Source organism: Xenopus tropicalis, chromosome 7 (assembly GCF_000004195.4).
Source record: "Xenopus tropicalis strain Nigerian chromosome 7, UCB_Xtro_10.0, whole genome shotgun sequence".
In the NCBI taxonomy this organism is placed as follows: Eukaryota; Metazoa; Chordata; class Amphibia; order Anura; family Pipidae; genus Xenopus; species Xenopus tropicalis.
This window is the reverse complement of record NC_030683.2, coordinates 6,523,001-6,549,803: the sequence shown is the minus strand read 5'-3', so window position 1 is coordinate 6,549,803 and position 26,803 is coordinate 6,523,001. Positions and strand designations below refer to the sequence as shown.

The following is a 26,803-nucleotide window of genomic DNA, read 5'->3' as shown; positions in this document are numbered from 1 at the left end:
CACCACATGTCAGCAAAACACAATTAAAAAAAAAAAAATATATATATATATATAGCCTGTACCCTGTTACACGATACTGAATCTGCTTTCAACAGAACATAAAAACCTAACCAAATACCTAGGAACTTGTTATCATAGAGCTGCTCTGACCTACCTACCCCCCCCCTCCACCTTTCTTTCCCGTAAAGATAACCAGGAAATACAGTACTAGTTACTAAATGGTATTAAGTACAGCAAGGAAACAAAATACCAAGCAATGTTGTAATCATGCAAATCATGGAAACTGTAATTGACCATTTATGTTCTTGCTCTCTTCCTTTCTTTGTATGTCACCCTGTTTAATGTGTTTGTATTTGAAAAACGAAATTAAATACAGGTATGTGATCTCTCATCCGGAAACCCGTTATCCAGAAAGCTCCAAATTACGGAAAGGCCGTCTCCGATAGACTCCATTTTAATAAAATAATTTAGAATTTTAAAACTGATTCCCTTTTCTCTGTAATAATAAAACAGTACCTGTACTTGATCCCAACTAAGATATAATTACCCCTTATTGGGGGCAGAACAGCCCTATTGGGTTTATTTAATGGTTAAATGATTCCCTTTTCTCTGTAATAATAAAACAGTACCTGTACTTGATCCCAACTAAGATATAATTACCCCTTATTGGGGCAGAACAGCCCTATTGGGTTTATTTAATGGTTAAATGATTCCCTTTTCTCTGTAATAATAAAACAGTACCTGTACTTGATCCCAACTAAGATATAATTACCCCTTATTGGGGGCAGAACAGCCCTATTGGGTTTATTTCATGGTTAAATGATTCCCTTTTCTCTGTAATAATAAAACAGTACCTGTACTTGATCCCAACTAAGATATAATTACCCCTTATTGGGGGCAGAACAGCCCTATTGGGTTTATTTAATGGTTAAATGATTCCCTTTTCTCTGTAATAATAAAACAGTACCTGTACTTGATCCCAACTAAGATATAATTACCCCTTATTGGGGGCAGAACAGCCCTATTGGGTTTATTTAATGGTTAAATGATTCCCTTTCTCTGTAATAATAAAACAGTACCTGTACTTGATCCCAACTAAGATATAATTACCCCTTATTGGGGCAGAACAGCCCTATTGGGTTTTATTTAATGGTTAAATGATTCCCTTTTCTCTGTAATAATAAAACAGTACCTGTACTTGATCCCAACTAAGATATAATTACCCCTTATTGGGGCAGAACAATCCTATTGGGTTTATTTAATGGTTAAATGATTCCCTTTTCTCTGTAATAATAAAACAGTACCTGTACTTGATCCCAACTAAGATATAATTACCCCTTATTGGGGCAGAACAGCCCTATTGGGTTTATTTAATGGTTAAATGATTCCCTTTTCTCTGTAATAATAAAACAGTACCTGTACTTGATCCCAACTAAGATATAATTACCCCTTATTGGGGCAGAACAATCCTATTGGGTTTATTTAATGGTTAAATGATTCCCTTTTCTCTGTAATAATAAAACAGTACCTGTACTTGATCCCAACTAAGATATAATTACCCCTTATTGGGGCAGAACAGCCCTATTGGGTTTATTTAATGGTTAAATGATTCCCTTTTCTCTGTAATAATAAAACAGTACCTGTACTTGATCCCAACTAAGATATAATTACCCCTTATTGGGGCAGAACAATCCTATTGGGTTTAATAAATGTTTTATTGATTTTTTAGTAGACTTAAGGTATGGAGATCCAAAATACGGAAAGATCCCGTATCCGGCATACCCTTGGTCCCGAGCATTCCGGATAACGGGTCCTATACCTATATATAAAAGAAAAAATTTAATATGACAAATGTAATAATCGTTATCTGGAGACTTGAAATGTGAAACATGATAGTTCAGCAACATCCTCCCCAAACGCTTCAACCAGATACTCCCGTATGGACTTTGGTGCCATTATATGGCGATATGGCCCTATTTACCCAGGCATTTGGATTTTCCTACTTCTGGTTATGACTTATGTATTTTTATCACCAATAACTTTTTATTGATTTACAATCAATAAATACGTATTGCTATATACGAACTATGTTGCCATAAAAGGAGATGGATCTCCTTTAAGTTAATGTTTAGTATGTTATTGAATGGCCTGTACTAAGCAACCCAATCCTAAGCAACTTTTCAATTGGTCTTCATTATTCAAATGGACTAATTAGTGTAAATCACCGGCGCTTGTTACATGGATACATTCTCTGGCCATCTAACAGCATTAAGCTGCTAATGTAACCAGTTGGCTCAGGACTAACTCTACTTTATGGAGCCACAGGGGCCATCATCAACTGGACAGATGTAGACAAAAAAGAGGTGTGGTCAAGTGATCTATATAGATGAGCAATTTGTTTTAACTGGGTCTCCATACCTGTTAGTTGGCACTAGTTGTCCACTGCTTCTGTTACTTTATAAGTCACTTTTAGCTGTAAAATTGAAAGATGAAGGTTTTAGCCCATAGGAAACAATGGAGAAGAAGCCAGCGATGGAAAGGAGGCCAAAGCTTTGAGGCCTTCGCCGAGCATGCACAATGTTGTCCCATTGCTCTCCAAGCAAAGTGCCAGTTGCAGAATCAAAGCAACCTTTACCTGTTACACAAGCTATTTTCCCATAAAGCCTTCCATTCTTACCAAAGACATTGACTTTCCTGTTATTTCCTGCTCCTGTATTATGATCCTGTACCGGCACCGAGCATGCACGGCACGTGCACCATCCCCCCCCCTGCGCGGCGCGACATGCTGTGACGTGTGCGCGTCCGTGCTCAGCGCGGCTGCGCCGGTCGGACATGTAATTGCCCTTTCTACTTGCCTCGAGTATAAGCCGAGGGTTCCTTTTTTAGCACATTTTGAGTGCTGGAAAACTCGGCTTATACTCGAGTATATACGGTAACTTTTTATTAGTTATTTTTTTATTCAGTCCCTCTTCTGTTTATATACCAGTCTCTCATTCCAACCTCTCCCTGGTTGCTAAGGTAATTTAAATCCTAGCAACCAGATAACGTCTGAAGGGTCATACTGGAGAGTTCCTAAACAAAAAGTGAAATAAAAGAAACAAAACGACCAATTGCAAATTGTCTTAGACCAGTGCTGTCCAACTTCTGTTGTACCGAGGGCCGGAATTTTTCTGACCTACGTGGTGGAGGGCCGATAATGGAAGCCAGTTTTGACCACTCCCCCTTTTGAAACCGCACCCACTTGAAACCACACCCATGTTATCACATGACCATACCCATATTAATGGTTGTAGTACAGCAAAAACCTGCCATACTCTGCCTGCCCTACCCTGCTGTGTGCCATACCTGCCTCCCTACCCTGCCTGTGTGTGCCATACTCTGCCTTCCCTACCCTGCCTGTGTGTGCCATACTCTGCCTTCCCTACCCTTCCTGTGTGTGCCATACTCTGCCTTCCCTACCCTGCCTGTGTGTGCCATACACTGCCTTCCCTACCCTGCCTGTGTGCCATACTTGGCTGGTTTGTGCCATACTTGGCCTGTGTGTGCCATACTCTGCCTGCCCTACCCTGCCTGTGTGTGCCATACTCTGCCTTCCCTGCCTGCATGTGCCATACTTTCACTGTGTTTGCCATTCTTGGCTGGTTTGTGCCATACTTGGCCTGTGTGTGCCATACTCTGATTTCCCTACCCTGCCTGTGTGTGCCATACTCTGCTTGCCCTATGATGCCTGTGTGTATGGCACACACAGGCAGCCTACAGTGACACAATGCTGGCACTGCTCCTACAGTCTGCACAATAACTATATATAAAAAAAACGTTTTAATTGCAGTACCACCTCAGTATATGTTCTTTTTGTAGTATGCAGGGATTATTTGTGGGTTTCTACTGCTCCTGAGGTGTGAACAGGGGAACAATATGGGTGATTACAGCCTGAGCCTGAGGTGTGAACACTGCAGGGGGTGAACAATGCAGAGATTAAAAGGTGTGAACAACACAGGGGATTACATATTTAAACAATACAGCCTGATTACAGCCTGAATCTGAGGTGAGAACCATACAGGGGGGGCAGTTAATCACAGTACTGATACCATTTAAAGCTTACACAAGAGTAAGCCATCAAAGCAGCCAGACAGGTGGGGGGCCGCACAGAGGGGGGTCGCGGGCCGCCAGTTGGACAGCACTGTCTTAGACTATTACTCTTTACATAATACTCAAAGGTGAATAACCCCTTCTACTAGGATGATGTATCTAACGTGTTGCTGATAATTTTACATGTTGGAGTGTTTATATCCCCTTTAATCAATGGCCCTATTGACTCATGGGGATTTATTCATTAGAGGCATTTGAGTTTATCTCCCCCTGCTCATTATAGGGTGGTTTTTACATGTAGGAAAACATGCAAAAAAGTTCAGTGCAGAAAACAATCGAATTTCTGGCAAATCCACTCGTAACTATTCATTTGCCGACATTTAGATTATTTTGCCGTTCCTCGCGTAGCCCACTTTAGACGTTCCTCGCGTAGCCCACTTTAGACGTTCCTCGCGTAGCCCACTTTAGACGTTCCTCGCGTAGCCCACTTTAGACGTTCCTCGCGTAGCCCACTTTAGACGTTCCTCGCGTAGCCCACTTTAGACGTTCCTCGCGTAGCCCACTTTAGACGTTCCTCGCGTAGCCCACTTTAGACGTTCCTCGCGTAGCCCACTTTAGACGTTCCTCGCGTAGCCCACTTTAGACGTTCCTCGCGTAGCCCACTTTAGACGGTGCTGCTACTTCTAACACACAATTGTATGCGTTTGGCGCTACAGGAGCCCTGTGTCCCCGCTTACTATGGGGGGCAGGTATGATATTGCTGTTACTTGGTGTGCCTCCACCCAGGGTAGGTATAGGTAGAACTGTAACTCCCCTCCCTGGGAAACTCTGTAATGTCCTCCTTGGACCCGGACTCCCTGCAACTCCCGGTACCTTGCCCCTCCCTTGGGGTAGCTGCTTACCAGGCAGTTGAGGATCCTCTTTGTAGGAAGAGACAAGACACTGGCTGTGATGGTGAACCAGATGAACTTGTTTATTGAGTGCAGGCAGGACTTCCAGGAGTATAACACACACACAGTTCAGGGTAGACTTCTCCTTTACTTCCCTCTGGTTGATCCTCTCTCTTAGGGCTACCCACGGTACTCCCGCCAAGTGATCCTCTTTGGGAGCTCTCCCCCGTACTCTCACCAGGAGACCCTCTCTTAGGGCTCTCCCCAGTACTCTCGCCAGGCTGACCGTGCCTGAGACCTCACCCCGGTACTCCCGCCTGAGCACCCTCCGATAAGGAATCTCCCCGGTGGTCACTTTCTCCACCTAACTAGACACTACATGCCCTGAACTCCAGCGATGGATTGCTGGGGGTCTTAACCCCCCTCACTCCCGGTGGAGCTATCTCTGCCCATTCTTGCTATCCCTGGCTTGCACTCCTAGAGTGACCTATGACAATATCTCCTGACCTAAACACAAGCCTGTTGATAACCTCTTCACAGAGGGAGGTTACAGGACTAAAACCTAACAGCACATGGCTGCATCCCCTTTTATATTACAACCCACCACCCAGTGGTTGCTGTGGGAAATGCAGGGAAACTCGCTTTTTACGCATAACCTTCCAGGACCACCTTTAGGTGTCCAAACTAAAAAGGCCACCCTCTAGTGCCTGTCTCCAGGGGAACCAACCTAAGGGGCCCAAATCTTGGGATCCCTACACTTGTAATGGCGCTGCAGCTCATATACCAGTGAAGAGGGTCTCTTGGGATTGGGATGCTGGTACAGCCTGTGTACCAGCTTGTGTTTGGTTGGTAACTGGCATTTCTGACTAGGGGCCCATATATGAGCCAACATGGCTGTTATACAGTCACCTATGGCCCAATATGGCCGCCCAGATGTCCAATAAACACCTCATTGCCCCATCCATGTACTGAGAATAAGAGCCGACAGAACCTGTTTGGTTTGGGGGTTATAAAAATGTTTATTTTATTAAAAAAAATACATAAAAAATGCATACATTACCCTTACCAGCAGTTCTACTGACAATGTTGCATTGCTTACACTACCCCTTGATCCATATAAAGTGACCAATGGCAGACACCGAGAGGCTATTATGTACATTGCACTAAACACCACGCATTTTGTTCTGTTAAGGAGACAATAGGAGACGCTGCACACAGCCCCAGGAATGAGCATTATACTCTATACTGTACACAATAGGGAATGTCTCTCAGAGAGAGTAATATGTTCATTTCTGCTTTGGGGTGCATTGCCCTTTAAAGGGGAGGCTCACCTTTATCTTTTAGTTTGTTATAGAATGACCAGTTCTAAGCAACTTTCCAATTGGTCTTCATTATTTCTTTGTTATAGTTTTTGAATTATTTGCCTTCTTAAAACTCCTTTCAAATGGGGGTCACTGACCCCACCAGGCTCCAGTGTTATTGTTATTGTTACTTTTGATAACTTTTTATTTCTATTCCTAGTCATATATCAGTCTCTCATTCAAGCCCCTCCCTGGTTACTAAGGTAATTTGGACCTTAGCAACCAGATTGCTGTTATAACACCAAACTGGAGAGCTGCTGAACACTTATTGAATAACTACAAATAATAAAAAACGAAGACCAACTGCAAATTCTCTCTGAATATTACCCTCTACATCATACTAAATGTTAACTCAGTGAACAGCCCCTTTAAAGGGGATACAAGGAGAACATGCTCTGTCCCTGCAGGCCCAGCCCGGCAAGTTTTTCCTTTCAATACAAGATACCTATTTAGTTTATCTGCTCATATCTTGGCCATGGGATGTTTTCTGCAGTTTGGTTTGATAAATAAGGCCTCCTGTATCTGAGTGCAGCCCACACTGGTTTCCATGCAGCCATGCAGTATGTATCGCTATGTGTGTGGGTAACTAGCAACTCCGTACATTTTTGTAAGGAGTTTTTATTCTGTGGCCAAACTGCAGAAAAAGTCCTGTGACCGTGAAAGGGAAAAGAAAACCACTGACATATATATCTATATATATCCACTGTGAGTGAGTAGGAACCGGACAATGCACATCTGCACCTGCAGCCAGAGAGGTTTGGTTACTGCTTCACATCTGGGGGTCACGAGACCCCACCCCCGGGTGTACCTTTCAGCCAATGACACTGTGTTTCGTCCTGTTTGGGACTCATCAGTGCAGCGCGGCCCACGAGGGGAATGGGCACAACCCTCTCTGGCACGTGGGCAGCTGCAGACACATGTGGGCAACATCTCATAGTGTCTCCTAGTAAAAATGTGTCATGTGACTGTTGGCGTCCATTTTGTTACAGATCCACTTCCTGTCTCCGTGACAAGCCGCGCTGCCAACATGGCCGTTATTAAGGTACACGCACGGGGAGTCTCCTACTATAGGGAACCTGTGGGGAGAGAAATAAACATGAGAGCGATACAGATGGCAGGGAGGGGCACAATGTCCTGCACAGAGCGGCTATGGGAATAGAACCCCAGAGTGGCGCTGGTACCAACAGAACCACATGGGGAGAGAAATAAACATGAGAGCGATACAGATGGCAGGGAGGGGCACAATGTCCTGCACAGAGCGGCTATGGGAATAGAACCCCACAGTGGCGCTGGTACCAACAGAACCACATGGGGAGAGAAATAAACATGAGAGCGATACAGATGGCAGGGAGGGGCACAATGTCCTGCACAGAGCGGCTATGGGAATAGAACCCCAGAGTGGCGCTGGTACCAACAGAACCACATGGGGAGAGAAATAAACATGAGAGCGATACAGATGGCAGGGAGGGGCACAATGTCCTGCACAGAGCGGCTATGGGAATAGAACCCCAGAGTGGCGCTGGTACCAACAGAACCGCATGGGGAGAGAAGCAGCAGGGAATATAATCACTTACCTAAGACCCCAAGCCAACACCTATTTGCTGCTGTACAGGCTCCATATAGAACAACTGGTGCATTTGCTCAGCTATATTAAATACTAAAGGGCAATTATACCTTTTTTTTTTATTTCCCCTTGGAATTTATCTAATCACTTTGAATGTTGGCTTCAAGAGATACTATAGCAAGGTAATTCCCTGTACTAAGCACAATTCAGCAGGAACAGCCCTTAAGTTTGCTCATATCCTGTACAGAGAGATACCATAAAACTATGGCACATAGGGATTCCCCTGTACTAAGCACAATTCAGCAGGAACAGCCCCCTAAGTTTGCTCATAGCCTGTACAGAGAGATACCATAAAACTATGGCAGCATGGGGATTCCCCTGTACTAAGCACAATTCAGCAGGAACAGCCCCCTAAGTTTGCTCATAGCCTGTACAGAGAGATACCATAAAACTATGGCAGCATGGGGATTCCCCTGTACTAAGCACAATTCAGCAGGAACAGCCCCCTAAGTTTGCTCATAGCCTGTACAGAGAGATACCATAAAACTATGGCAGCATGGGGATTCCCCTGTACTAAGCACAATTCAGCAGGAACAGCCCCCTAAGATTGCTCATAGCCTGTACAGAGAGATACCATAAAACTATGGCACATAGGGATTCCCCAGTACTAAGCACAATTCAGCAGGAACAGCCCCCTAAGTTTGCTCATAGCCTGTACAGAGAGATACCATAAAACTATGGCACATAGGGATTCCCCAGTACTAAGCACAATTCAGCAGGAACAGCCCACTAAGTTTGCTCAGAGCCTGTACAGAGAGATACCATAAAACTATGGCAGCATAGGTAATTCCCTGTACTAAGCACAATTCAGCAGGAACAGCCTCCTGATACTTACGTATTTCTGAACATGGATCCATTTGCCCAGACCCACCCCGGCTCATCAGTGTCTCTGTACAGCCCGATCCAGTGGTCATAGAGCCCCTTATGTCTCCTTAGGAAATCCTACAATGACAGAACATTAGCTGTGAGAAACAGAATCTCAACCAATCCACTTCTACAGCAAATACAAACAATCTAACAGCCCCCATAAGGATATGATCTGACATCAGTGCACAAAGCACTACAACTGCCCCCGCCCAGCAGAGGGCGCCTTCTGGAGAGGAAATGTATAGCCAGGCTACTAACTCCAAGCTTCTTAGCCTGTGTGCATGAATACTGAGAGCTTTATTGTTGGATTATAGGGCATTAACCAATGCAGCAGTCTTACAGCTGTCCCACTCCCAATCACTGCGCTACACTCATATATATCATTTTATTTGTAGCCATAAACCGACCTTGTACAGGTGGAATACCATATACATGGGTGTACAGAGGCACGGATACCTTTGGGCACATTGGCACCCACAGACTTCAATGGAGATCCCATATCAAACATGGGTGTAAGCAGCAGGCAGAACAGTGAATAACATGTTTTTGGCTACTCACCAGTTCCTCCTGGGTATCGATGAGAGAGAGAGATGCATTGTGGGAAACACAGAAGCTCTGGCTGTTGTTCCACTCATCGTACGTCTCAGCGAAATAGTAACATTTCCCCCGGTACCAGATCCAGTCCTCCTCACAGGGGGCAGAATAATGACATACTGGGCAGGGTTGATGGGTACCTGATAAGAAAGGGTTATTGTTAAAGGGACACTGCCGTGATATTTATGGGGCACTTTTGATTTCTAAATTATACTGTTACACAGCAAATAATTCCCTCTGCCATTTAACCTTTTATTCTTGTACCAACAAATGTATTTGTAGCTGTAATATTGGTGTGTAGGCGCCATCTCAGTGCCTTGTGCCTGAGTCTGAGCTTTCAGCCAGCGCTACACATTAGAACTGCTTTCAGCTAACCTATTGTTTCTCCTACTCCCATGTAACTGGAGGAGTCCCAAGCCGGACTTGGATTTCTTACTATTGAGTGCTATTCTGATACCTACTGGGAGCTGCTATCTTGCTCCCTTCCCATTGTTCTGCTGATCGGCTGCTGGGGGTGAGGGGGGGGATATCACTCCAACTTGCAGCGCAGCAGTAAAGTGTGCCTGAGTCTGAGCTTTCAGAAGGAGCCAGCGCTACACATTAGAACTGCTTTCAGCTAACCTATTGTTTCTCCTACTCCCATGTAACTGGAGGAGTCCCAAGCCGGACTTGGATTTCTTACTATTGAGTGCTATTCTGATACCTACTGGGAGCTGCTATCTTGCTCCCTTCCCATTGTTCTGCTGATCGGGTGCTGGGGGTGAGGGGGGGGGATATCACTCCAAGTTGCAGCGCAGCAGTAAAGTGTGCCTGAGTCTGAGCTTTCAGAAGGAGCCAGCGCTACACATTAGAACTGCTTTCAGCTAACCTATTGTTTCTCCTACTCCCATGTAACTGGAGGAGTCCCAAGCCGGACTTGGATTTCTTACTATTGGGTGCTATTCTGATACCTACTGGGAGCTGCTATCTTGCTCCCTTCCCATTGTTCTGCTGATCGGCTGCTGGGAGGGAGTGGGATATCACTCCAACTTGCAGCGCAGCAGTAAAGTGTGAGTGAAGTTTATCAGAGCACAGGTCACATGGCTGTGGCACCCTGGGAAATGAAGAATATGGCTAGCCCCATGGGAAAAACGGATTACAATGCAGAATTCTGCTGGAGAAACCCATGAGTTAATTCCAGTTAATTCCATTAAGGGGAAGTGATCGGCCAATGACCTTTACATTATGGGAAACAAGTTCTGCAGTTACAGCCCCAGTAATAAAATAGAGAAATAGTTCAGCATTTCCCCATAACAATGTTGTCACTGAGTAGCACGAGAATACAATATAATAACCCTAACTAAGTACTGGGCTATTGGGTTTGTACATATAATCAACGTTGTTGTGTTCCCCACTTACTGGTGCCCAGAACTCACCTCTGAGGGACACAGTAACAGCCAAAGCCACAACCACAAGGACTAAAACTGCAAAGATACAGATCACTGGCACCAAAGGAACATGGAGGGAGCAGAGGGGTTTCTGTAAAACTGTCAAAAATACAAATATGTGAGAAATATAAAGCTTCAGCCGTCATTCTGTCATGTCTGCACAATCGGACTCTCATTGGAGAGATTGGAGAGATGTAGCATTAACCCCAGGCATGATATACATATGGGTGCGTTAAACTACAACTCTCAGCAGCCCCAAGAGATCCCGAGAGTTATAGCTTAAGGATCTACTGCAGAAAGTAACAAATGGCAGCCCCCCCACATCCCAATAGAAAGTAATGGTACAATCTCATTCCCTATGGAGCAGGGGGTAGAGCAGACAGGTTGAGCCTGAATAGAACAGAAATGGGAGCCTCTGTTTATACTGTCTAATTGCATGCTGGGTATTGTAGTTTTATATTAATCCTAGCTGTAGGCTAATTGTTAGATACAAACTACATTACCCAGCATGCAGTGGGACAGGCACATCAGGTTTACTAGGGGAAAAAACTTTGGCTAGTTTCCTAACTACAAACCCACCAAGGCTCCAAATAAATAGCCCAGATCTGTACCTTGGTGGGTTTGTACTTTGGAAACCCGCCTGGGCTTTAAATTAGTAGCCCAATTTTGGTGGGAAAATCGCCAGCCTGGCAACCCTGACCTCTACCTGCACTTGCCTTCCCCAAACTCACCTGAACGATCCCTCCGCTCTGTGGGCAGCTTAACTATCGGCGATGAGAGAAGGGGGTCCGGCCCCTCCGCTTTCTCCTGATCCGGCGGAGTAATCCCGGGGGAACAGTCCCGCACCCCCATGTCTGTGTAGCAATCCACACTATACAAGCCTAGGGGTTCTAGCCTCTTTGCTTTCTCCTGATCCGGCGGAGTAATCGCGGGGTGACAGTCCCACACCCCCATGTCTGCGTCGCACACACTATACAAGCCTAGGGGTTCTAGCCCCTCCGCTTTCTCCTGATCCGGTAGAGTAATCCTGGGGGGACAGTCCCGCACCCCCATGTCTGCATCGCAATCTGCACTATACAAGCCTAGGGGTTCTAGCCCCTCCGCTCTCTCCTGATCCGGTAGAGTAATCCCGGGGGGACAGTCCCGCACCCCCATGTCTGTGTCGCACACACTATACAAGCCTAGGGGTTCTAGCCCCTCCGCTTTCTCCTGATCCGGCAGAGTAATCCTGGGGTGACAGTCCCGCACCCCCATGTCTGCATCGCAATCTGCACTATACAAGCCTAGGGGTTCTAGCCCCTCCGCTTTTTCCTGATCCGGTAGAGTAAATCAGGGTGACAGTTGCACTATATAAGGCAGCAGTTGTGTGGGAGGAGTGGAAACTAAATTTGAAATAGAAATAGATTTGCTACCCAGTAGGAAACGGTTGGGTGGGGGCTAAATGCGTGCAGCGGAACTCTCCCTCATAAATTTGAACAAAAATACATTCCTATAGCCCAACCTCCAGACTGAGGACCTGGGCTAACGACTCCCGCCTATTTGCCTAACCCAACAGCCTTGTCTAACACAAGACTCTGAGATAAGGTTCCCAGGAAAGAGAGTTATTTGTGAGTATTGTGGCAGCAGTGACAATAGCAAACCAACCGACACTGCAGCTGAGTTAACACTTTGTTGCCCGAGGGGCTTCTATGTAGTTGAAATGCCGGGGCCTATTTTGACTCCCAGTCCGGGGCTGTTTGTCCCCTCCTGTCTCTCTAATCACTGTCCTGCGCACTCTACTGAGACTGCATTGTGCCAAAATACAAATGGAAATGGTCCCTTCTCTATACTAATTTCCCTTGACCAATCAGCTGCATTCGGTATGGCTGACCACTCCCTCCAGGTGCAAATTCTGCATTTTACTGGTATCTGTAGTCAGGCTGCACTGTAGCTCTCTCCTCCTCTTTCTCAATCCCCAGTTCCACCTAATGTGGGGGTGCCACAAGGCTTTGTACTTAATGTGGGGGTAACCCAAGGCTCTGTACTTAATGTAGGGGTGCCACACACACTTGTAGGGGTGCCACAAGGCTCTGTACTTAATATGGGGGTGCCACAAGGCTCTGTACTTGGGCCGTTGTTGTTCCCCCTCTATGCTCTGTCTTTGGAAGATCTCAGCCGCTTCTGAATGCCGATGGTAAATATATTTATTAACCCCTTCATTTACAGCTGACTCTAATCTCTAGCTGCCCCCTAGCAATCTCCAGCTGGATGAACCAACGCCGCCTCAATCTGACCCTAACAAACTGATCTGGACTGATCATCTTTCCGCCTAAGCCTGCTCCTACCCCCCATTACTATCGCTATCGATGGCACCCTCATCAACCCTGTTATTTGGGGGTGATCTTTAACTCCTCTCTCTCCTTCTCTGACCATATTTACACCTCTGTCAGAACCTGTTACTTTTTCTTACGCAATATTGCCAAAATCCGCCCCTTTCTCCCCCTACCCCGAGTTCCGGCCCTGGACCAGTGAACAGCAATGGGGCTGAGCACAGAAGGGCAAACATGGGCACCAAAGTTTATTCAACTTAACCCTTTGTGATTAAACATTAGAGCCACTTGGTTACTGGGCTATGTTCTCTGATGCATGGAGTATCTGCAAGGAGATATTTCTATAGTGAGTGCAGATATAAATAGAGAAATATTTGCCCAATAGGAAGGCACCTCAGTAGGGGAAGATAAAGTGCTGCCAATGTCCTTGGATTGAATAAAGAGAGCGGAGTGGGGATGTGAAGGACAGTATATAGGGGGACCCATGATCATGAAGTTGGCATATACTGTGTCTGTAAAATGTCTCATTTATGTCTGTGTAGTGTTTGCATTGCCTTGCTCAGCTAGGTTCCATATCTCGCACATCTAGGTTGCACATCTCACACATCTAGGTTCCATATCTCGCACATCTAGGTTGCACATCTCACACATCTAGGTTCCATATCTCGCACAGCTAGGTTCCATATCTCGCACATCTAGGTTCCATATCTCGCACAGCTAGGTTGCACATCTCACACATCTAGGTTCCATATCTCGCACATCTAGGTTCCATATCTCGCACATCTAGGTTCCATATCTCGCACAGCTAGGTTCCATATCTCGCACATCTAGGTTCCATATCTCGCACAGCTAGGTTCCATATCTCGCACATCTAGGTTCCATATCTCGCACATCTAGGTTCCATATCTCGCACATCTAGGTTCCATATCTCGCCAGCAATCCCCTAGGTCCATATCTCGCACATCTAGGTCCATATCTCGCACAGCTAGGTTCCATATCTCGCACAGCTAGGTTCCATATCTCGCACAGCTAGGTTCCATATCTCGCACAGCTTAGGTTCCATATCTCGCACAGCTAGGTTCCATATCTCGCACAGCTAGGTTCCATATCTCGCACAGCTAGGTTCCATATCTCGCACATCTAGGTTCCATATCTCGCACAGCTAGGTTCCATATCTCGCACAGCTAGGTTCCATATCTCGCACAGCTAGGTTCCATATCTCGCACAGCTAGGTTCCATATCTCGCACAGCTAGGTTCCATATCTCGCACAGCTAGGTTCCATATCTCGCACAGCTAGGTTCCATATCTCGCACAGCTAGGTTGCACATCTCGCACAGCTAGGTTCCATATCTCACACATCTAGGTTCCATATCTCGCACAGCTAGGTTCCATATCTCGCACAGCTAGGTTCCATATCTCGCACAGCTAGGTTCCATATCTCACACAGCTAGGTTGCACATCTCGCACAGCTAGGTTCCATATCTCGCACAGCTAGGTTCCATATCTCGCACTTGCAGCCCACCTCTTGCAGAACAAATAACCAAAACTGCTTAAGAAACAAGATGTTCCGAAGTGATGCTGCATAGAAACCACCATATACTAAGAGAGGGGGCTATATTCACCCAATAGCTTATGCAGATGTTTCCTTTCTCATATCTAGCTGACAAGCAGCTTTTGCAAGTAAGACACCCAACCTTCCCCCCGTCTTTCCTGAGCTTGAGTTTTGCTACTGAACCTGTTCGTGTCAGTGTGAGTTCTTCAGATCTGGCCGGTCTCTTAAGCCGGCCATACACACACCAATGATATTGTAGGGAACCCCGTTTCGTACGATATTCGGTGCGTGTATGGCAAGTTGGCGAGGCGACCGATATCACAAGAGGCTGCTGATATTGGTTGACTCGCCGGTTGGGCGGGTTAAAAGATTTTGATCGGGCCCATAGAAGGCGCCTGAGCAAAATCTGCCGTCAGGGCTGAATCGGCAGAAGGAGGTAGAAATCCTATTGTTTGTACCTCCTTATCTGCCGTTTCAGTCCTGAACGTTAGTGGCAGATTGTACGATCTTTCGTGCGACCATTGGATTGAAAATCACCACGTGTGTGGCCACCTTTACCCATATATCTAATTTGGACGGGAATAGATATCCTTCGGACATATTAGTGTCCTTAACAGGGATAATCTGACAGTCTCGCACGTGGGTCCCATAGGCAGTACCAGATATTCCCCTATTGCCCCATAGGAAGAATACTAGTTGGCCCAGCTTACTAGGAAGCTCCAGTAAAACAGGTTACCAGGGTGCAGGATTGTACTGCCCTGTCCTACCCCTGCTCCATTCTGCCCTGTCCTACCCCTGCTCCATTCTGCCCTGTCCTACCCCTGCTCCATTCTGCCCTGTCCTACCCCTGCTCCATTCTGCCCTGTCCTACCCCTGCTCCATTCTGCCCTGTCCTACCCCTGCTCCATTCTGCCCTGTCCTACCCCTGCTCCATTCTGCCCTGTCCTACCCCTGCTCCATTCTGCCCTGTCCTACCCCTGCTCCATTCTGCCCTGTCCTACCCCTGCTCCATTCTGCCCTGTCCTACCCCTGCTCCATTCTGCCCTGTGCTACCCCTGCTCCATTCTGCCCTGTGCTACCCCTGCTCCATTCTGCCCTGTTCTACCCCTGCTCCATGAGCTTACAATCTAAGGTCCCTATCCCATTCCCATCAGTCCCTGCCCCAGTGAGCTTACAATCTAAGGTCCCTATCACATTCCCATCAGCCCCTGCCCCAGTGAGCTTGCAATCTAAGGTCCCTATCACATTCCCATCAGCCCCTGCCCCAGTGAGCTTGCAATCTAAGGTCCCTATCACATTCCCATCAGTCCCTGCCCCAGTGAGCTTACAGTCTAAGGTCCCTATCTCATTCCCATCAGTCCTTGTCCCAGTGAGCTTATAATCTAAGGTCCCTATCACATTCCCATCAACCCCTGCCCCAGTGAGCTTACATCTAAGGTCCCTATCACATTCCCATCAGTCCCTGCCCCAGTGAGCTTACAATCTAAGGTCCCTATCACATTCCCATCAGTCCCTGCCCCAGTGGAGCTTACAATCTAAGGTCCCTATCACATTCCCATCAGCCCCTGCCCCAGTGAGCTACAATCTAAGGCCCCTATCACATTCCCATCAGTCCCTGCCCCAGTGAGCTTACAATCTAAGGTCCCTATCCCATTCCCATCAGTCCCTGCCCCAGTGAGCTTACAATCTAAGGTCCCTATCACATTCCCATCAGCCCCTGCCCCAGTGAGCTTACAATCTAAGGTCCCTATCACATTCCCATCAGTCCCTGCCCCAGTGAGCTTACAATCTAAGGTCCCTATCAAATTCCCATCAGTCCCTGCCCCAGTGAGCTTACAATCTAAGGTCCCTATCAAATTCCCATCAGTCCCTGCCCCAGTGAGCTTACAATCTAAGGTCCCTATCACATTCCCATCAGCCCCTGCCCCAGTGAGCTTACAATCTAAGGCCCCTATCACATTCCCATCAGTCCCTGCCCAAGTGAGCTTACAATCTAAGGCCCCTATCACATTCCCATCAGTCCCTGCCCCAGTGAGCTTACAATCTAAGGCCCCTATCACATTCCCATCAGTCCCTGCCCCAGTGAGCTTACAATCTAAGGTCCCTATCACATTCCCATCAGTCCCTGCCCCAGTGAGCTTACAATCTAAGGTCCCTATCACATTCCCATCAGCCCCTGCCCCAGTGAGCTTACAATCTAAGGCCCCTATCACATTCCCATCAGTCCCTGCCCCAGTGAGCTTACAATCTAAGGCCCCTATCACATTCCCATCAGTCCCTGCCCCAGTGAGCTTACAATCTAAGGTCCCTATCACATTCCCATCAGTCCCTGCCCCAGTGAGCTTACAATCTAAGGTCCCTATCCCATTCCCATCAGTCCCTGCCCCAGTGAGCTTACAATCTAAGGTCCCTATCCCATTCCCATCAGCCCCTGCCCCAGTGAGCTTACAATCTAAGGCCCCTATCACATTCCCATCAGTCCCCATTAGATGATTCTGAGGAGTTGGCAGTTGGTAATTTCTAGAGACTGAGTCAGAACCAGGGGCTGCCCCAGACTCATTCACATGCAGTAAATCTAAGAAATGAACAATACTGAAAAGAACAATTAGTGGAACTGAGCAAAAATAGGGGAAAAACATGAGAGAGAATTGAGACAGAGAGATGGAGCCCAGGGGCTCCCAGTATAATAATGATAATAATGATAATAATGATTATACTGGGAGCAAACCAAGGGGTTGGTGGGTACAGAGCCTGGGCTACAGAACCGTATGGGCCTCAAGCTGAACTGGCACTGAATCTCATAATTATACTCGCCTGTGTCTGATAGGAAGGAACTGGAGGGGCAGATACAGGGATTAGTGGGTAACACAAGATTGCTTTCCTGGAACTGCAGAAAGAACTACCCCAGTTCTACCCACCAGTGATGCCAAGCTGCCAACTCTGTTTCTCCATATATCAGACTCACACTGGCTGGGTATAACTGGGCATGGGCAAAAATCTCCTGCAAATTCCCCCCTAGGTAGTGATGGGGTACAGCAGCCCCCCGGTGTTACTGAGCAACAAGTCCCGGCACTCACTGAGGCCAATAATCCGCCATTATATATGTAACCTCTATTTCAGCTCAATAGCTGCCTTCCCCGACTGGTACCAGTAGAACATGGGTTACACTGTACTCTCTCACCCAGAATGGGCCTTCGCTAAGTGGCAGAGGAAGGTGAGGGTGTTGTGCAACTACAGCTCTCTAGCTGCTATGCAGAAAAATAAAAACAGAGGGCGCCAGAAGTTCTTGCAAACAACAAAATAACAAGTATTTATTGAACACCCACAGGGTTTCCTCACAATACAGCTTCTCTGAGGCCAGTGGTACTACAAGTTTCGGATCCCTTTCTTGCCCTTTATCAAGTCTCTGAGGCCAGTGCTAAAGGCAACACCACATACAGAGTGTAATACAGACTGACACTCCCCTGAGTACAGACTGGCAGGAATCTCACTTCCCCCACGCTGCACCCCATAGTGGATCCCCTCAGGGAATTCTCTATCCTGATTCCCTATCCACTAGCTCTGCCCTAACTGCCTTACACCCCTATAGTGGTACTGGTACTACACCTGCCCCTATCTAATGCCTCATTCACGGGGCCCTGTTCCCTGACTGTAATTGGGCCCCTGCCCCGGGCTCCCAGCACACACCCACCCTGTTCCCCGACTGTAACTGGGCCCCGGCCCTGGGCTCCCAGCACACACCCACCCTGTTATCCGACTGTAACTGGGCCATTGCCCCGGGCTCCCAGCACCCACCCACCCTGTTCCCCGACTGTAACTGGGCCCCGGCCCTGGGCTCCCAGCACACCCACCCTGTTCGCCGACTGTAACTGGGCCCCGGCCCTGGGCTCCCAGCACATCTACCCTGTTCCTCGACTGTAACTGGGCCCCTGCCCCGGGCCCCCAGCACACACCCACCCTGTTCCCCGACTGTAACTGGGCCCCTGCCCTGGGCTCCCAGCACACACCCACCCTGTTCCCCGACTGTAACTGGGCCCCGGCCCTGGGCTCCCAGCACACACCCACCCTGTTCCTCGACTGTAACTGGGCCCCGGCCCTGGGCTCCCAGCACACACCCACCCTGTTCCCCGACTGTAACTGGGCCCCGGCCCTGGGCTCCCAGCACCCACCCATCCTGTTCCTCAGGAGGAAGCAAAGAGGAAGGTGCCACAGTGGGGGTCAGTGACCCCTATTAACACTACAGTTGTGTTTTTTTCTTCCTTATATGATGTCATGCATAGTACTGGCAGCAGGCGTAACTCCTATTGGCTGTGTCTCCTGTCAGTCTGGCACTGCTTCCTGTGCCTGTGCCTGTGAGTGCATGACAGTATGTTAGTGATAGGCTGAGTCTGTTTGCCTATGCCATTGCAAGGGAGAAATTAACCCATGGGCATTCCATTTATGCAACTGGTTAGAGAGCACAAGCAACCAATGAATTGGTCCAATACGAAACAAGTAAGGGCAAAGCCTGGGCGTGATGATGTCAGCATACAGGAAGTTCTCAGTGTGTCAGGTTCAAAATAGGCCCCTCCCATCCTTTCAGAAAGCTGATATAACAGTATTAAAAGTCCCTTTTACAATTGCCTTTTTACTCTTTTTATGGAAAATGGATTTTCTTACACGCTGAGAGCAGTGTTGGTGGTTTATTAAGATTTGGACATTGACAGTGAAAAACCACTTTAACATTGGGACTGAGCCCAAGCAATATAAGGGCTTGTTTATAAATGCAGTTTAGAGCAAGTTCTTTCCTTGTCCCCCCCTGCTGAGCTGAGGAAAGGTGTGTTTATTGGTTGGTGGGAACCCCGGAGCTACCCCTTCCTTCCACATGGGGGCAGTTCCACAACAGGCAGGGGCAGCAGACTCGCAGCTTGTGGGTCAGTGTATGGGAGCGGCGGGAAGTAATGCCCTCCCCACAAGAACATTTCTGCCATGACAGTTTGTATAAAACACAAGTGCAATTCTCCCATAAAGCAAATTACAACCTTGAATCGGGCGCCATTTTATGAGGAGGGGTAAAAAGCTAGCGCTAGTAACACACACATATATATATATAATAACAAATCTTTCCCTGCCAAGCAAATGTATTGTTACGGGAGCAATAGGGCAGGACACCCCACCATCTGTAGGGGGAGTGGCTTCCCCTAGGGACCTGATATACAGAACTTATAGATTTCTGTTCTACTGTATAACTGTATGTTATACCCACACTGACTCCAGCAGGGCCGCTGTAAGTACCAGGGGTACTAGTAGATGGGCCCTAGGGATTTGTGGTATATACAGTTGTAGGGACCGATAGGGTTAAGCTCCCTATGGCTTTACTTCCCTATCTCTTCTTATCTGTACTGTTATAGGGCAGAGCCCTCTACTCTCAGGTTACAGTTGAAACACTATCCCTAATAGGTTTAGCCAGGTTGACCACTCCCCCTGCAGGCTGATATAGTGTCTGGCAGGAGGGAGTGGCTTCCTCTTTTGGCTGCATGCTGTGCCCTAGGCAGAGCCCCAACTGAGCCTGGACCGGACATAGGCCCAGAAGCCATTTTGTACCCTAGGGGACCTCATACCCTAGTGAAAAGTCGGGGACAGGGCCCGTGAATGAGAACAAGCCAGCACAGTCAGTTATATATAATAGCACCCTCTAGGAGAGGTGAGCATAGTCAGCTTATTTAGTAAGGGCAGCACTAGCCCCATCAAAAGAGACTGTAAGGGTTTAGTCTAACCCAGGCTCTGTATGCCTTGCTGTAGGGACCCCAGTTAAGACGCAGGTTTCAGGCAGTACTTACCCCTGAACCATAGTTGGCTGGAGGGGAACCGTTCCATTAAAGGGCATCCATTCCTGGGCTCACAACTAATACTCTGTATATCCTTCAAGTGGGCTATACTGTTCCTTAAGTGTCACATCTGCTGTTATTCTCTGTGACCATCCAATCTGCTGTGTCTGTGAGTATAAACCCTGTGTGCACTATCACATCTATCTTGCTGGACAATAAATCTGTATTATAGTTTACCATAAAGAATCCTCTGGCGTCCATTAATATCTATTGCACCACACTACTTCAGCTAGTTGTAGTTCAACAACACCCTCAGCTCCATTATATAACTCCCACCTAGCGGAGGCCCACTCCTGTGCATTAAGGTCGCATGTAACACATGCTCTACAGCACGCTACTAGTCTGGGTTGGCCATATTATAGCCAAATAGGTGTTACATTTGGCGCCCAACGTGCTTTATATTCAATTTATTTAATCCGGAGCCATTGCTTTGAGGGACTGAGTAGTTGTGCATGTGTCACTTTAAATTTTACTGACAGGCTCTGCTGGACGCAATAGGCAAAAGGCGCCTGCAGGCCTGATCGTAATTGCAGTGTACTGATTGGCCGTGGGTTCGGGCTTGAGGATTCTACCCGAGTATTCCTATTGGCTGGTGGAACTGTCCATCAAATGCTGCTGTACTTTGGCGCTCTTTTACCTGAAATCCCGCGTGAAGCAAAGCTGTTTACGAGATTTCACGGGGTGGGGTCCGGAGCTGACGTCACGGCGGCCATTTTATGCCTCGCCTGTTAAGCTAACGGACGCGCCATATTAGAGCTCCTGCCTTGTTGAAGCGGTACGCGGCTGCGACCACTTAAAAAGCACTCAGGAAGCTATCTATTGCTCACCCAGTAGTCCTGCCTCTACCTGCGGATGCAGAGAGAGCTTGCGGAACTGGGACTTCAGCAGCACCAGGACCAGCGGCTGCGGCCTGGGCTGTCTGCACAAGGGGGATTCCCCAGCTACATTGCCTACCCTACCTGCGGCTGCGTTAGGGATTGAACAGCGCTAAACCAGAAGACCGTATATTGCCAGGGACCCGGACGGGCCTTGGATAAGCATCACGGACACTTCCCTAACTGTGAGTACCCCGCGGCTGTGGGATAAACCTCACCTTTAGTCTGCCAGAGACTGATTTAAACCCAGCAGCTAATAATTGATCCTCAGGGCCGCTTAAAGGCCGCCATAGCGTTCTGGGACCAGCTACAAAGGGAGTCCAACATTCACTGCTGCGGCTGCGGAGTGATTTATTCCATGGACATTTTTCCTTCTAGTTCTAAAATGGCCGGCGCTACCGACAAACCACAGGTTAAGCTAGAGACCACAGACATCTCTGTGCAGTGCCCAAACTCCCAGCATCGATACATGTGGCTGGGAACATTTGGCCAAAAGAGTGGGGAGGAAGAGGAGACATGGTTGGTACCCTATAGCGGCTGCTGCAATCAAGAATTTGAGCAAGCCTTGGGGGATGTGCAAGCCAGATGCCCAGGCTGCAACAATACTTGTTGGGGTGGGCCCATAGTGAGGTTAGAGTCCCCATCACCATGCAAGGAGGGCGCCTCACCAAGTGCCAGCCTACCACACCCTGCTATACCAGCCTCCAGAACAGACCCGGTTAGGTCTGAATCCCCATCGCTTACGGAGTCTTCCGGAAATTTTCTCTTGTCTCCTTACAACAGTTCTGAGGATCTGGATCTGTGTGCATCCTCGCCATCCACAGGGAGTGGCATATTTTTGAGTGCGCAGGTACCAAGAAGGCGGTTTAACCCTAATTGGGCCGCCATGGACTTTAGCTCACTCCCCGAAAGCTCCCTTCCAGAAGGGCATAGACTTTTTGAGCCATCCAGACCACAAGTGGAATCGTCTAATGATCCACCAGGTTGGTCTGCAACTCCACCACCTCCCCATGCGGTCAGCAAGGACACGTCCTGCTGGGTTGCCCAGGGAAGGGCAGACCCTGAGAAACACAGAACAGTATCCAGGGTGCAGCGGCTCATTAATGAAAAAGTGTACCAGCTGTGGGGCTTCTACATGCCTTATGCCCCGGAATGGGTTTATGATGAGGTGGAGAGACATTTAGATGAATGGCTCTACGGAGAGTTGATCCGTCGGGAAGGCCTGATTCCAGGAGGCCTCCTACACCAACACACCACTAGGAGGAACCAGGATGCTGAATACCTGGCTAACATCGCCCGGGAGTGGTGGGTCGGCCGAACCATACTCAAGCATCGTGTCAGGTCCTGTGGCAAGTACCATGAGAACCAGGATTCCTCAGTGTGGATGGTTCTTCCTGGAAGAGGAAGGATCGACAAGCCACACCCGGCTTATTATGTTTCATATGCAGCTACCAAGGCCAAATTTGACCGAGATCTGCATTGATTAAAAATTCCCATACCAGTTCCAGGTTTCCCTTCACCAGATGGGATTTTCCCCCGGGTGGGAGGTGGGTTGTGGATCCCTAAAGGTTAAGGGCAACACCCACCATTTTGGGCACACTCCTAAAAGGACTGCCAGTATGCTGCCATAGGGTGTGACCCCCTTCTTCAGTTATATATCCACAGAGTGGATTTGTTTTTCCTTTTCAAGTTTGGGACTCTCAACCCTGAGAGACTGTAAAGTTTGAAATTTGTATATAGTTGGGTGTACAACAAAAGACTGCTGCGCCCCACCTCACTACAACTTCTACTTCAATTTGCCAAGAGCAGGACCCATTTCTTTATCCACACCTACGGAGTGCGTGAAGTGTAGTCACGGACACTGGGCTAGGGTGGGAGGAAATGGACTAATAAAGTTGGCTTGGGTGGGGCCATGAATGTCTCAGAGTTAACTATTGTTTGCACTAATCTTTTTCTCTTTAAGCTGAAGTGCCTGGGACACCTGAATGAAGGCAGGATCGTTCCATGTGTAAGTGTATCTGTTATACCCCTGTTGCAGGTTACAGGTGGTATATCACGGATCCCTTAAGTGTGTGCCTGAGCACCCCTGTTAGTGGTCAGGAAGGTGACTCAAGATTTCTAAGTATTGGGCCTGTTATACCTCTGTTGCAGAGCCAGAAGGTATCTCAAGGATCTTTATAAGTAAGTGCCTGAGTGATCCATAGTGACACTCATGTATTGTATATGGTTTACAGAAACGTAACTAGTAACGAAACAGTTAAAATTTTCTGTGCCTTCAAATTTTCATTTTTACAGCTATCCATTGTACCGGATACTCCTCAGGAGAGGGTATCAGAAACGGATGTAAGGGTACTGTATTTTTGCACTAAATCAATGCACTACTGTTATTGCTTGAAAGTGTACTTATTTTTCTATTTACCATTGCCGGGTCGGAATGGGTTTTCCCCCGGGTGAATGTAGGGACCCATAGGGTTAAGCTCCCTATGGCTTTACTTCCCTATCTCTTCTTATCTGTACTGTTATAGGGCAGAGCCCTCTACTCTCAGGTTACAGTTGAAACACTATCCCTAATAGGTTTAGCCAGGTTGACCACTCCCCCTACAGGCTGATATAGTGTCTGGCAGGAGGGAGTGGCTTCCTCTTTTGGCTGCATGCTGTGCCCTAGGCAGAGCCCCAACTGAGCCTGGACCGGACATAGGCCCAGAAGCCATTTTGTACCCTAGGGGACCTCATACCCTAGTGAAAAGTCGGGGACAGGGCCCCGTGAATGAGAACCAGCCAGCACAGTCAGTTCTATATAATAGCACCCTCTAGGAGAGGTGAGCATAGTCAGCTTATTTAGTAAGGGCAGCACTAGCCCCATCAAAAGAGACTGTAAGGGTTTAGTCTAACCCAGGCTCTGTATGCCTTGCTGTAGGGACCACAGTTAAGACGTAGGTTTCAGGCAGTACTTACCCCTGAACCATAGTTGGCTGGAGGGGAACCGTTCCAGTAAAGGGCATCCATTCCTGGGCTCACAACTAATACTCTGTATATCCTTCAAGTGGGTTATACTGTTCCTTAAGTGTCACATCTGCTGTTATTCTCTGTGACCATCCAATCTGCTGTGTCTGTGAGTATAAACCCTGTGTGCACTATCACATCTATCTTGCTGGACAATAAATCTGTATTGTAGTTTACCATAAAGAATCCTCTGGCGTCCATTAATATCTATTGCACCACACTACTTCAGCTAGTTGTAGTTCAACAACACCCTCAGCTCCATTATATAACTCCCACCTAGCGGAGGCCCACTCCTGAGCATTAAGGTCGCATGTAACACATGCTCTACAGCACACTACTAGTCTGGGTTGGCCATATTATAGCCAAATAGGTGTTACACAGTATAATATGAATATAATACACAAAAGCCATGAATATCCCAGAAATGATATCCCTATAAACAGTGCTTAGTGATGTCATCAGCATACCGCCCAACATTTGTAAAGTGTAAAGAGAGACAAAAAAAAAAGCTAAAATATTTTGACCACTCCCATTTTTACAAAATTTGGCAGGTTAATTAAAGGAGAACTAACCCACCCAGGTACAAAAGCCCCTTAACTGCCCTGCATCGACCCCCCCCCTCACCTCTCCCTTCTCACATAGCTATAAATTTGAAAAGTGGCCCTATAGAAAAACAAGTCTCGGTTCCCCCAAGAGACCTGTTTAGCAATATTTCTCTGGCATGTCCGGGGTTAAACCTGGCAACATTTGGCTTTGGGCCCACACAGAGACCCTTAATTAATTAAATAGGCAACAAGGGACTGTGGAAAGGCGACAAAATTATTTGGGTTAGAAGACAATTCGGAGACAGACCATTTGGGGCAGGAACTGGGGCAATTGGTTTCTTTTATCCTATACCTGCCAGTTAGGGGGCATAGTTTCTGGGGGGCTGGGACAGGAGACACCCCTCATGTTTGGTATCATTCTGATCACCCACATATGGGTTAAAACAAGCCCCTATTTTCATATTAATATTGGGTACTGGCAAATTCCAATATTATATAACAAGAAACTGGCCTGAGAATTGCAGCTCTCTATAGGGGGTCATGTGACAAGTTCCTGGACACTCCCCCCTCATGCATACAGTAATGAGGGAGGGGCCACAGACCCCGGTACTGACAGCTCATACCTGAGGTCCCAATTCTGTTGGGGGGGTGGGCTCAGGTTTCCAACTGTTACCTCAGGGGGACACAAAGGAAATTCCTAACTTGGTAACGTACATAGGGTTTCTCTGTGTTTTATTTTATTTACTGTTTGCAATGTTATGTGTGTGTCTCTTTTTGTAATATCTTTTTATATGCACTGCTTACTCTTGTAATATTTAATATAAAATTTAATAAGTTCTGTCCTTTGGCTCTATAAAGATCCCCACATACCTTGTATAAATGTTTGAATGTGTTAACTGCTCGGCTGGGTGAGTAGAGGGAAAGTTGTCTGTGTAAACGCTGGTTGGCTGCTAGCAGGGGGTGTGTTTGACTGTAATTTAACCCTTTGGCTGCTAGAGTACTAGTTGAATTAGTGGAAGCTAACCCTAACTACAGTGGGAGAGAGTAGGTGATACATTTGTGTATTAGGAAATAGTACCTGTTGTAGAGAGCAGGGAGATATTCACATTAGGTTTCTATTGCCTGTTAATGATAGATGGTGGCAGCGAATAGTTATTTGGGGCTGTGGTGTGTTTGGGGGTGTCTGACGTTAGTCTAACCTGTGTGTGAGTGTAACCCCTTGTCTCCCCATCCCGGTGTCATGTGCGTCTGAGAAGGGTGTGATCGTGACACTACTTATTTAATTTAGTCTGAGAAACATTGTTTCTTTTTTTAGTATGTAGTGCAGGAGATGGGAAATGAGGGACTTTTCAGTAAGAATCCGTGACTGCGGGCTGAGCTGTTAATGGAGGGACTGTCCCGTGACAGGTATGTATCAGTTATAATCGGTGCTAGCGATGTACAAAGTACTTTCTCACATGAATCACTGAAACTTGTGTTCAATAATATGTAAAGTTCCTCTGTTGAATATGAGGATATTAGAAGCCAGCGAGGAGTTAATAGGCCGCGGGGGCAGATACAGCACAATAACAAGACTGCACAGGGAAAGCCCCTCTCCTCCTGCTTTTATTTTAGAAACTTTCCCTTGGGGTTATTCCAATAGAAAGTGAAAGTTAAATTAAAAGGTATTAAGAATTTAATCCATTCTGTGAAACTCCCACGAGTCATCGGGTCTCATTGAAATGTCACTTCTTTCTTTTTCCCTAAACAATAACATTTTATTTCGATATAGACATTTACAGTGAAACTAGTCAGACACC

The 26,803-nt window shown here is 47.2% G+C and overlaps 1 protein-coding gene across 1 annotated transcript; it reads right to left on the bottom strand.

Annotated features, from left to right (window-relative positions):
- Positions 1-6,496: 6,496 nt before the first annotated feature.
- On the bottom strand, positions 6,497-12,582 carry LOC101734432 (C-type lectin domain family 2 member D-related protein). Its single transcript, XM_031906412.1, has 5 exons — positions 11,584-12,582; positions 10,841-10,951; positions 9,390-9,565; positions 8,800-8,906; positions 6,497-7,416 (listed from the first exon to the last, which is right to left on the bottom strand). The coding sequence occupies exons 1-5, from the start codon at positions 12,104-12,106 to the stop codon at positions 7,284-7,286; spliced, it is 1,050 nt and encodes a 349-aa protein (XP_031762272.1). The 5' UTR covers positions 12,107-12,582; the 3' UTR covers positions 6,497-7,283.
- Between the last annotated feature and the right edge of the window lie 14,221 nt (positions 12,583-26,803).

Excerpts from the sequence above, each read along its gene's own strand:
- LOC101734432 (XM_031906412.1), bottom strand. The coding sequence starts at position 12,106 with ATGGGGGTGCGGGACTGTCACCCCAGGATTACTCTGCCGGATCAGGAG. Across the intron at positions 8,907-9,389 it reads TCGATACCCAGGAGGAACTG|GATTTCCTAAGGAGACATAA; the intron begins GTGAGTAGCCAA and ends CTGTCATTGTAG. Across the intron at positions 7,417-8,799 it reads GGATCCATGTTCAGAAATAC|GTTCCCTATAGTAGGAGACT; the intron begins GTAAGTATCAGG and ends CTCTCCCCACAG.